Source organism: Leptidea sinapis, chromosome 11 (assembly GCF_905404315.1).
Source record: "Leptidea sinapis chromosome 11, ilLepSina1.1, whole genome shotgun sequence".
Classification (NCBI taxonomy): Eukaryota; Metazoa; Arthropoda; class Insecta; order Lepidoptera; family Pieridae; genus Leptidea; species Leptidea sinapis.
Genome location: NC_066275.1, coordinates 5,482,596 through 5,496,093, shown reverse-complemented (window position 1 = coordinate 5,496,093; position 13,498 = coordinate 5,482,596). Strand labels below are relative to the sequence as shown.

General features: G+C 34.9%; 1 protein-coding gene across 1 annotated transcript; it reads right to left on the bottom strand.

Moving 5' to 3' along the window:
* Positions 1–2,084: 2,084 nt before the first annotated feature.
* On the bottom strand, positions 2,085–5,488 carry LOC126966733 (uncharacterized). Its single transcript, XM_050810998.1, has 2 exons — positions 4,631–5,488; positions 2,085–4,551 (listed from the first exon to the last, which is right to left on the bottom strand). The coding sequence occupies exon 2, from the start codon at positions 4,517–4,519 to the stop codon at positions 3,461–3,463; it is 1,059 nt and encodes a 352-aa protein (XP_050666955.1). The 5' UTR covers positions 4,520–4,551; positions 4,631–5,488; the 3' UTR covers positions 2,085–3,460.
* Positions 5,489–13,498: the final 8,010 nt, after the last annotated feature.

Here is a 13,498-nt window from a genome sequence, read left to right as displayed (position 1 = left end):
TTTGGTTCTGTCTACAAAACAGCAATAAAATGTTATATTGGATTCCTTGCCTTTCTCGAATAGTTTCTTTACAACTTGTATGTGGTGTGGATTATCTAATCCTGAATCCTGCAAGGGAACAACCTTCGGTTGGTTCTTGTCAATCCTTGTTGATGTTCTGTTTAAAATTACCTTGGCAAATGCTTTGTAGATATTCGACATTAAGGTTATAGGTCTTTTTTTATGGAATAGGAGGACAAAAGAGCGTACGGGTCACCTGGTGTTAAGTGATCACCGCCGCCCACAATCTCTTGCAACACCAGAGGAATCACAGGAGCGTTGCCGGCCTTTAAGGAAGGTGTACGCGCTTTTTTTGAAGGTACCCATGTCGTATCATCGCACAAGGGAGCTCATTCCACAGCTTTGTAGTACATGGAAGACCACCACACATCCAGACGGTGAGGATGATATCCTAACTTGTGGCGTGTCGTGCGAAGGTGGAATTCGGCGGCAGGAATCAGGTTAAACAGCTCTTCGGAACACCCCGTGCTAAATGCGGTAGAAGACACACAATGAAGCGACATCTCTACGCAACGCCAAGTGATTCAGCCGTTCACAGAGCACAGGGTCCCCGACAATTTGAGCTGCGCTACGTTGCTTTCAGTCAAATGGGTCGAGCTGATACTGGGTTGCGCCAGACCAGAGATGACAGCAATACTCCATGTGTGGCCGGACCTACGCTTTGTAGAGCGCTAGAATGTGGGCCGGCTTGAAGTATTGCCGTGCTCTATTAATGACGCCCAGCTTCTTCGAAGCCAATTTGGGTTTGCCCTTCAGATGGCCACGGAATTGGCAATCGCTCGAGATTTCGAGACCCAGTATTCCGATACTAGGCGTGGCTTTGAAGGATGTGTTGTCGAAGAGCGGTGATACGGCAAATGGGGTTTAGGTCTATAGTTATTTATAGTACTTTTGTCTCTTTTATTGCGTAAAAGTATTATGGTTAATTCTTTCCACTGGTCAGGTATTATTTCATTCTTCAGAACATTATCATTACAGATATGTGTAAGGATCGGTATATGATGATGTTTATTTTTATTAAATTATTCTATCAGATCCCGGTGCCTATTATTCTTTTGGGCTTGTATCACTATCTATTTCTGCTGGTAGTATGATTCGTACTTCTTCTCCGCTGGTCAGGCTGGCTAACGTTTTTCTTGGTGTACAGATCTCTGAAAAATTCTGTTGTTACCTATTGCTATAATTTTAGCTACCCTGTTGCTTTTCTTGCTTATTAAGCTCGGTATGGAATCAATTTTATCTTTCAGCTTCTTCATTACTTTTTTTATTCCTCCGGTCTTTTCAATACAGACATCTAGCATATATATCTCTTTGTGTTTAATTTGTTTATTTAGTTCTGGTATGTTTCCTCTTATACATATTGTTTTACACTTGATTTTAAATTAATTTAGCTCGGTTTTTAAGCAACCCTAGTTTTATCTGTAAGCCATTTTATAGTGTCCGTCTCATTGTCAGTCTTTTTCTTTCCCAGACAGAATTATCTCAAATTTATTGTATTTTAATTGATTGGTTATTTTGAGAAAGCTGTCCAGTTATTCTTTCTATTGCTCTGTATTTCCTTAATTAATGTGCACCTTGCTTTATTTTAAATGGTCTGTTTTTATTCATATTTTTGAGCTGAAGTTAAGCTTTTACCATTCTGTGATTGCTGTTGAAGTTGAGATTATTTATTATTACAGATGATAGGTAGCTAATTACTGACAGTAGAAGGTAGTATGTATCTCTCTCTGTAAATAGTATATTGGGAAAGGCTGTTAGTCTCCAGCTGCCTTTACCCGAATGTTACACAGCAGAGTACGGTGAATGAGTACCATTCAATACCAACAAATTAATACTTGGCATGTTAAATTTCTTGTATCAAAAATATTATCCTATGTAAATAATGATAGGCATTGTTTGCTTACTAGTCTAATCAAGCAATGCACATGTTTGATTGCCTTATAATAATCCCACAAACAGATAACTAACATCAATGGGAAACTGTTATGGTGATGGTATATGAGGTTATATTGAAACAAACAAAATCTTTTTGAAAATATATTTCCAATTTCACAACACAAATGTATATCAAATCACATTATAACATAAGTAGAAGTAATCTGTATAGTGTTATACTACATGGACATTTCATTTAAAATGAACATACATTACATGTAGTCATGGTGTTTATCCAATAAAAATATGGCTTATAATGCTTGGTCCGAGACTGTTAAATAACTCTTTTATGACAATGAAATGTGCCTAATAAGTGTAATCATAGAATTTTATTTTAATATATAACAGTTTGGGCTCTTTTATTACAAGAATATTTCTATAATGGCTGCCCTCAAACATTGATGCTTATGCTCTCAACAAAGAAATAATAGTACCAGATTGACATGCCCATCGAGTCATATAATGCTAGTCATATCATTATATAACCCATAGATTATGCACACATTTTAGTAATATTTTTATTTAATAGTTTACATCAATTTATAATAATAAAAATATTTAAACCTAGAAAAAACTCAAAAGTACCTATTTTAAAATAGCCAGCTGACAAGGACATACACACCTACCATATATCATGCTTAGGCATTTATTCAGTTTTAAACAACAAGTGGAGAGGATATGTCGAAAATCGGCATGGATAACTTTTTCAAATGATTAAATTCACAAAATATTATTGCAATTTTAAACAAATTTTTTGTAGTAAAAAGGAAAATTATCATCAAAATTATGAATTCATAATTCCTATCTAATAAAATATTTACCTCTTTTTTATCAAATATCTAATGCTGTGGTAGGCTCTAGCCAACAATGAATTATTGTCAAATCATAATAACCAATATGAAAGGTACTTTGAATTAACTACTTTATAGGTTTACATTAATATTATACACGGGCAGTGTAAAAATATATCAAAAATATTATTTTAATATTTCCGTCTGATATATAAATACTTAAACATATAAATTTATCAGGTTGAACATGACTAAATTGGATTTATAAAGCACTTGATTGATTCTTCATAATACTGTTTAAATTAAGTATAACAGGTTCAGGTGGGACATTAGCATCATAATAAACAACAGAGGTATGTCATTTTTAGCATACAAACAACTTGTGATAATAATACTTTATATTTTAAATACTGGTTACATATATGTAATTTATGCTAGAAAAAACATTTGTTATCATCACACAATCATTAATTCATCCTAGTTATTATATTATACATATATAAAAACTTACTGCACAAATACTGCATAATACTATAAATTCATATTTCATATAAATATATAGAACAAACTATAAAAGTAGGTTCTTCAAATAAATTCATACATTTTTGTATCTAGTAAGGTGGACGGATTACTAAGCTTTGTTTTATTGACAACCTTAATCAATTGAGGTCAGTTCAATCAAGCAACAATTCAATGTGGAACATTTTATGCAATTCCCCTCTTCTAAAATTGGGGGCAATGATAAATGGGCAAAGGTAAAATGAGAGTTCTTTCAGATTTGATGCACTAGATTTGATAGCTTTAGCCACATCCATTGTAACATGTACACACCTAGAGAGACTTAAATAGGTTAAATGTTGAAACTTGTTTTTGGAAAAATATGCCAATAATGCATTTGTAGAGAAATAACCATGCCGTAATTTAAGTGAACGTAAATTTTGGAGTTTGTACAAATGTTGCAAGCTCGAGTCAAATAAAGTTTTGCAAGTCATTATATGTAGCACCTGAAGGTGTTTGCAGTTCGAAATCAAAAACACAATATCATCATTCAAAGTATCCCCATAAATATGAAGTGCTTGCAGACTTGATTGCTTAGTCCTTACAAGAGATTCAAGAAAATCAGCAGGGATGTTCTTCATCTTTTCCATATTAATACTAACTAAATTTACACATTGTAACATGCTGTACAAGCTACTATGTGTTAAAGCGAAATTTGATAATATTAATGTTTCTAAATATTTTAATTTTTCAAAAGGTAAATGATATACAAAATTACCATTTGGTCCTTCAGGGTTTTGAACTATTAAAGAATTACGGAAACTCAAGAATTTTAAATTGGGCCAGTAACCCAGATCATCAAAAATACAACTATCAACTTGAGATATACTTATCTCTAAGTGAGTTAAGTTAGGGCAGTAGCTGATGAGGGAAGCTCTTACTTGGGAGTAAAGCTTAAAATACTGTAGTTTAACATTTTTTAAATATTTTGCCACAAATGGAACAATGTTATCACTGATTCTAACATAATTTTTCATACATACTATGAGTCTAGTGTTATCCCAAATGCATGGTGCCATACAGAGTTGCTGCCATCTCACACAAACTTTAACTACAGCTAATATTGATTCAAAATCTATCATAGAAAATATATAAATGAGTAACTCATTTGGCAGATCATTTATCGTGAAGGAGTGAGGATATAGTTGCATCTCTGACATTTCAAGGTGCACCATCCTTTATTACAACCGATCACACTGAGGTAGTCCTACAACAATTGAAACAAATAAATCATGAAGCTAGAATATTCCTTCAAATTATGACTGTAATGAAAACCTCAGGATTACCTTGCGTGCTATTCGAGACAATTTTAATTTAGGCTTAAGTAAAATCATAATTTTGGAGCCACAATTTAGTAATTAAGCTGTATTTTCCACATAATAGGTTTCTTTTTCATAATATTGCTCTACTTCATTATATTAAAAACACTCATATAGGAATAAAATAATATGAAATAAAAATAACTTTCATCTTTGGCTATTCTATTTTTGTAATTGATTGTAATTGTTGGAGCAAGGATTGAAAACTGACATTTGACAATTTTTTTTTTATTCGTTCCACAAAGAACAGGCTAAGATCAGAGACCATGCTGCCTAGTCATCAGTTTTATATTACATAGGTGAAATAGATTAGTTTTAAGTCATTAGTATTATTTTACATAAGTAAATAGATTAGTTTAAGTCATTAGTATTATTTCAGTATAGTCCGTTATGTACTAATTTCATTAGTATAATTACTAAATTTAAGAAATATCTTAAATACGTGTCTTTCATTAGTCATTTTGGAATAGCCATAATATAATGCTATAAGTCAAATCCGATAGAGTCATATTCTTTAGCATTTGTCAACACTGACAGAAACTAACCTGAACAATTGTACATTAAGGACGCGTTCTCAAAACAGAGAGGTATCGAATCGCACCGCTACACTGACACCGCTCAAACACATACACGAACTTTAAGTTACTAGCGGGAATCAAATGAATTTGATAATTTAGCAAGTTTGAATTTTGTTTTTTTTAATACCTATGTATTTTTGATAATTGGTTGATGTATTCGTTTAGTAGTTAAATATTAGAACTTTAGATGGCAATTCTGTCGCATAACGTCGTGTGCAGTAAACGCAGTTTTTTTTAAATCCAAGATGGCCGCTGCGAAAAATTATGATTTCAGCAATATGGGTATCCTATCCGAGGTTATCGAAGGTGCAGAGAACGAATTTGGGATCATTTTTGTTTGCCCGCATGAGGGTAAATTTTTTACGGATGAAACGGAATAAACTGTCACGAAAATTAAGGACGTTTTTATCCAAAAATGAGGGGAGGGAGATTGAGTCTGATTGAGATAGGGTGAGAAAATGTGAATATGCTACATTCGCGGCAGTAGCAGACGGTACCGCTATGTAGTAAAACAACTTCACTACTAGCGTTGTATCATGCAGGTTTAGCGCGCGGCCGCGAGTAAGTAGAACATCTTCCCTACTAGCTTTGTATTGTGCAGGTTTAATGATTAATAATAATTGGTAAAACATGTAATAATTTCTAATAATGACAAAAATCAATTGGTTTAGAGAACAGATTAGGATAATTATTAATATAAACGAGATTTAAAAATTAGTTTTCACAAATAAGTTTCACTTCTGACATGTGTACTTTGTACGCACGCCATTTTTTGTGTTGTCTGGTGCTTTGGACGTAGCTTCCCCCCTAAGGACACCTCCCCTACAAGTGGAGTTGAAAAAAATACTGGAGACTTGCTTTGTTGGGTATCGTTGGTTAGGTCTTTGAAAGTTAGATTCAGGTTTGATACATGACATTTCCTTTGGTCTTTTGAAAATAATGCGGGATTAAGGAAGATATACGTTACATTTATGTAATAGCTTATATCTTATGATTACAATATCTATTGAAATAACTCTTCTTGACATAAAATGGTGGTAATAATTGATAAAAAGGGTAGAGCTTCTTGTGGTGAATAGGTTATAGGTAGGTGTTTCAAAATCAAATTTTGTGTTTTAAGTAAATATTGTGGATGAAATGTCGAAACGTAAATATATATTTAGGGAATGAAGAAATGATTTAGCATGTGGGATATTGTTAGACAGGCCTTTTATAATATAATTTAAGTTTATGAATGAATTTTAATTTTGACGATGTAACACCACACACATTACAAAAAATTTGTAGATTTCATAGGCGCCATCTTGGATTTGAATTTTGACCCGATATTCGTTATTGTTGACCCCGAAACCCATGAAAATGACACCCATGAAGATAGTTGGTAAATTTCATAGGCGCCATCTTGGATTTCGATTTTGACCCCGAAAACCATGAAAATGACACCCATGAAGAGAAGTTGGTAAAATAAATAGGCGCCATCTTGGATTTCGATTTTGACCCGATATTCGTTATTGTTGACCCCGAAAACCATGAAAATGACACCCATGAAGCTAAGTTGGTAAATTTCATAGGCGGCATCTTGAATTTCGATTTTGACCCGATATTCGTTATTGTTGACCCCGAAAACCATGAAAATGACACCCATGAAGAGAAGTTGGTAAATTTCATAGGCGCCATCTTGGATTTCGATTTTGACCCGATATTCGTTATTGTTAACCCCGAAAACCATGAAAATGACACCCATTAAGAGAAGTTGATAAAATTCATAGGCGCCATCTTGGATTTCGATTTTGACCCGATGTCGATTTAATATAGACCTTATATTTAGAGATGAACTAAAGGACGCGTTCTCAAAACAGAGAGGTATCGAATCGCACCACTACACTGACACCGCTCAAACACATACACGTACTTAAAGTTAGTTGCGGGAATGAAATGAATTTGATACTTTAGCAAGTTTGAATTTTGTTTTTTTTTTTTAATACCTATGTATTTTTGATAATTGTTTGATGTATTCGTTTAGTAGTTAAATATTAGAACTTTAGATGGCAATTCTGTCGCATAACGTCGTGTGTAGTAAACACAGTTTTTTTTTAAATCCAAGATGGCCGCCGCACAAAATTATGATTTCAACAATATGGGTATCGTATCTGAGGTGCTCGAGGGTGCAGAGAACGATTTTGGGATCATTTTTGAAATCCATGATGGCCGCCGCGCAAAAATATGATTTCCACAATATGGGTATCGTATCCGAGGTTCTCGAGGGTGCAGAGAACGATTTTGGGATCATTTTTGAAATACAAGATGGCCACCGCGCAAAAAAATAAACAATTGACACCCATGAAGAAAATTTTGTAGATTTCATAGGCGCCATCATGGATTTCGATTTTAACCCAATATTCGTTATTGTTGACCCCAAAAACCATGAAAATGTCACCCATGAAGAGAAGTTGGTGAATTTCATAGGCGCCATCTTGGATATCGATTTTGACCTGAAATTCGTTATTGTTGACCCCGAAAACGACACCCATGAAGAGAAGTTTGTAAAATTCATAGGCGCCATCTTGGATTTCGATTTGGACCCGATATTCGTTATTGTTGACCCCGAAAACCATGAAAATGACACCCATGAAGAGGAGTTGGTCAAATTCATAGACGCCATCGTGGATTTCGATTTTGACCCGATATTCGTTATTGTTGACCCCGAGAACCATGAAAATGACACCCATGAAGAGAAGTTGGTAAATTTCATAGGCGCCATCTTGGATTTCGATTTAATATAGACCTTTTATTTAGAGATGAAAATAAATCACTAATTCTTCAAAAAAATACAGAAACATATTTTTTTGAAATTCTGACTGCGTTCAAAATATGTAAAGTATCAAACACAGTATTGTAGAGCTTACAAAAAATATTCACGTTCGTACAGCGATCTTTCCGAGTACGAGCTGCTGCTTAAACCGGCACAGTGTCTACCCACGACGGCGGCCGAGCGCGGACTGACGTTGTTTCGATAGATCTCTCTGTGCAATGCGTACGGAGGGACAAAATAAAATAACCCATAAGCATAGTTTACACGGAGCCAACACTGGCTGCCAGTGTTGGCTTGGTATTGACCTTGTGTAAACAGTTTTTCAAGCCAAGCCAGCGCTGGCTGCCAACGCTGGCGAGAATAGAGCGCCCGTCTATTTTTCTAGCCAGTGACCTCCGCCCGCATACCCCTCGACCCCAGCGCCAGCATTGCGGACACGTGTAGACGCATCTCGCCAGTCACTGGCGAACGTCCGTACGGTGTGTGTACTTTGTTGTTTTGTTTGGAATTTCTGCGATAAAATGCCTAGAAAATTCAATGAAGAGGATACTTTAAAATTCGTACAACTTTATAGAGAGCACGAATGCTTGTGGGATAAGCGTTGCGATGCATATAAAAATAAAGAAATGCGCGCTTCGGCACTAGAACAACTTCGTGTAGGAATGAATATAGAAGCACTGACTATCGATGAAGTTAAATCAAAAATCAAAAGTATTCGAAATACGTACTACTTGGAACTCGACAAAATCGAAAAATCTACAAGAACTGGGGCTGCGGGAAGCGTTTATAAGCCAAAAGCAAAATGGTTTGATGAATATGATTCGTTTGTAAAGCCGGTTTCTATTAGGAGAAAAACCATAGTAAGTAAAACCACATTATTATTTATTTTAAACTAAAATTACATTTAAGGAAAATTATAAAGCCACTTAAAGACACACGCATAGGTACTACAACAAAAGAAGCTCGTGTAGGTATTTGTCCGTTGTCCGTTTCAATGTAGATTTTCAAAGTGGATTGTTAATGTATGCTATTTAATTGCCAAGGAACTCTTCCTTCGTTATTAAACATATTTTTTAAAACTTCTCTTTTCTCTCTTGCTATTTCTGCTGAATGATTGCTACCTTGATTGCCAATACTCTGTAGGGCATGTATTTGGCTCCTCCATGAACCGGGCAGAATATTTCCCTGTTCATCTTCCCTATCAACACAAGTAGCGGTGATGTATGACTGTGATTTCTTTCGTAGCCAATTATGAAGGGCACAACAAGCACAAACGATTGCATCTACTGTTTCCAAGTTAGTTAATATTGGCTTTTCTAATACCCGGAATCTACTAACTAAGATTCCAAATACATTGCCCGAGATAACCTGTAGTTAAAAACTTTTTCTTCTGTACTGAGGTTTACACCTGGATACGGCTTCATTAAATAAGTTTTTAGTGGAAATGCCGCATCTCCCACGATGTCTCCCTTGTCAGGTTATAAGTTATTTTCCAGGTATTGGTATATAGAACAATTTTTAAAAACTCCTCCATCAGATGCGCTACCACACGCGCCGACATCTATGTACGAAAAACAGTAGTCGTGATCAGCAATAGCTAACAATACGACGCTGCTTGTTTTTTTTTAATTAAAGTATAAACTTCCACTTTTAGGAGGAGCTTTAATTGTCACATGTTTTCCGTCTATACAACCATAACATAAGGGGAAATTCCATCGTGTTTTAAATCCCCTTTCGATGTTTTTCCATTCTTCTGCGTTTGGTACCTGTAAAAAAGGGTAGTAATGAAAGCGGCCTATTTAATACCATTTTTAGTCATCAAAAAAAATCTATAACATTACAATTACATTAATTTGTTTTATATAATTACAGGACAACATGAATACCCCAAATAGCAATGAATCAGGATCATCGAATAGCAATGAACCAAGACCATCGTTGGTTCCACGCTCTGAAAATGGGTTAGAAAATGAGTCTGCAGAAGAGACACCACGATTTACCCCACCCACAAAACCTAAGCGGGGCAAGTTATCACAAATATCTAACATGATAAATGACTTAAGGGAAATTAACGATAACACACAATACGAAGAAACAGATCTAGATCTATTTGGAAAAAGCGTCTCGGCACAAATGAAAAAATTGACAGAGGAACAGGCAGTCATTGCTAAGAAAAAGATACAGAGTATATTGACTCAATGCATGCTCAAAGATATACGAGCCAAGAATGCGTCTCAAATGCAACGATCGGTTCAGCAATTGCAAAATACGCTACCTACTAATTGGAATTCTACACAAGTTCTTCCGAGCTACACAGTACCCCAATACTCTCTGGCAACACCTACAATCTCCTCCTCCAGATCCCAGTCCATCGACATGCTCTTCTTCGTGTTCCCAGTATACCACTGATGTCTTATCCCCAGAAACTCCATATAATTATGTCAGTTATGACGAAAGTGTAGACAACAGTGATGCCATTCAACAAGCATTCAATAACGCTTAAATCACATTGTCATGTTTGTTGTATTTTGTAATAATGTGTGCCTTATTATTTCAATTTTAAGTAAATAAATAAACACTTACTTTAATATACTGTTTTAATACTTCATAAATTGTTCGACAAACTTCTGGTATGAATTGTGATATAGATGGTTTAGAAACACGGTAAAAATTACTCAAGCTTCGATAACTCATTCCTGTTGCTAAGAACGATAACGTTACTTCTAATTTTATTTTCGCTGGTAATGCATCTCTCATCAGAGTGTCTTGGCGCTGAATCGAGCTCTGTATAAGCGAAAGCAACTCATCAAAGTTTTCAACAGTAACCCGCAACGCTAACCTGTACTCAGAAGGATCTTCTAATCTTAGTTGTTTCAGCAACAAGGCATAAGCTCCAGTTACAGGTCTATCGCTTAACCATTTTCTTATCCAAAGTCGTTTCGCTCCCTTGTTTTCTAATATATCAATCAACTCTTCTCTTAATAGTTCAGAGATGTTTTTTAAACATTTCTTTTTCAACTGCCTTTGCCGCGTATCCATTATTTTTTTAAAACGTGTGCACACCCGAAGAAAATATCCGTAAATGTATGGCCTCGTCTAAACAACAAGGGCCAGGCCAACGCTGGCTTGTCTGCAGACTGGCGCCAGCATTACTGGCTCTGTGTAAATTATGCTTTAATACCACACTTTAAAGCTCATGCTTATCAGAAAAATATATGAATTTTAGACGATTCATTTTTATTTTTTCCTGAGATTATTTATAACATATTCATTAATTTATTTCCCGCGTTTTTGAAATTATTATATCTGTTACCCTTACGTAATTTTTAAGAGAAAAAATTATGTAAGTAGTAGCAGAAAACTGATCCTGAATGAAGCCCCATTTCGTCAATTTTGTGTGAAAAGGTAACGGATAATCGTTTTTACGACATAAAATATCAAAATTTTAAAGCAAATATTTCCCGCTAATTGGAGATAAAGAAGTAATCTATTTGTGGCTATTGTTAGTTGTGTTAGATTTAGTTTCATTTCATCACAAACTCTACCGAAAAATATCTTATTTTTGTCGGATTCGTAAATGCGTCCTTAAAGTTACATTAAAAATATCATAGAACAAAAAATATAATGATACAACATAAATATTAGCATAAAAAAATATACAAACTTAATAGAACTTATTATATAAAATCTTAAATTTAATATTACAATTATTACATGAAATATAATTTATGTACTAGCTAAATTTGTCCAACTGTATTAAATTTAAACAAAGGTTTATATGTCGAACTATTTACAATTAGAGCCTGGGTGGAGCGCGGTACCAAATCAGGATTACCATATATTTCAATTCGCTCATCCATTAACACAAGTAATGTCAAAGGATGAGCAATCGAAGAATAAGTGGCACAGAGTTTGCTCTGCTTGGGAGTTACAGTGATCACAATGTGGACCTGGTACCATTTTGAGACGAAAGAGGTGATAATTTAAACGACAGTGTCCAAAACGGAGCCGTGAAAGACTGCTGTAAAACTTTCTATTATATATTTCGTAAGTTTTACAAAACCAAGGCGTAGTTCCAATAGGAACATTATGTGCAGCATATTCAAATTCAAATATTTTTATTCAAAATAGGATTTATAATCACTTATTGAACGTCAAAATCTAGCACCCATTCAAAAGAGACTGCCTCAGACCTGAGAAGAATGGGCGCAAGAAACTCAGCGGGCTTTTTTTTTATATAAAATATGGATTACAATGTAATATCGTACAATAAACATTAATAATTAAAGAGCCTGAGGGTGTTCGCTTTATTCCCAGTCCGTGGTGTCATTAAGAAAATCGTTTATGCTATAATAACCTTTCCCACACAAATGTTTTTTAACAATTCTTTTAAATTTCGTAACACATTTGTTTTGTACATTTTCTGGGAACATATTGTAGAAGCATATACATCGCCCTACAAAAGACTTACTAACTCGACCCAACCGAGTAGTAGGCATAACAAGTTTATGTTTGTTCCTCGTGTTAACATTATGAATGTCACAGTTTCTAGAAAATTCCTCAATGTGCTTATGAACATACAAAACATTATCAAAAATGTATTGAGAAGCAACAGTCAAAATGTTTATTTCTTTAAATTTTTCTCTTAATGATTCTTTAGGATCTAGGTTATAAATCGCGCGAATAGCCCTCTTCTGCAGCACAAAGATAGTATTAATATCGGCCGCACTGCCCCATAACAATATACCATAGGACATAATACTATGAAAATAACTAAAGTATACTAATCTCGCCGTATCTATGTCAGTTAACCGTCTGATTTTCTTAACCGCATATGCTGCAGAACTAAGCCTATTCGCCAATCCTTCAATATGGGGGCCCCACTGCAATTTGGAATCAAGAGTAATGCCAAGAAATATAGCAGATTCCACTGGTTTTACCACCTCTCCATTTAATAAAATATTCGCATCTACATTTTTAACATTTGGCGCGGTGAATTTAATATATTTGGTTTTATGATTATTTAACAATAAGTTATTGGCGCTAAACCAGTACACGATGTCAGATAGAGCATTGTTTACTTCGTCATATAAAACTTGGCCTCGTTTCACTTTGAATATAAGTGAAGTGTCATCCGCAAACAATACCACCTTGTGTTTTTTTTGTACAAGGTTTGGTAGATCATTTATATAAATTAGGAAGAGGAAGGGTCCAAGAATAGACCCTTGTGGTACCCCCATACCGAGAGGAGTCCCATGAGATCTCCTGCCATTCACCTCGACCCTCTGAATCCTATTATTTAAATATGAGATCAGAAGATCGAGTGCAGATCCTCTTATACCATAGTGGCATAGTTTCCTGACCAGCGTTGAATGTTGAACACAATCAAAAGCCTTAGATAAATCACAGAAGATACCAAGTGCATTCTGTGATTCCTCCCAGGCC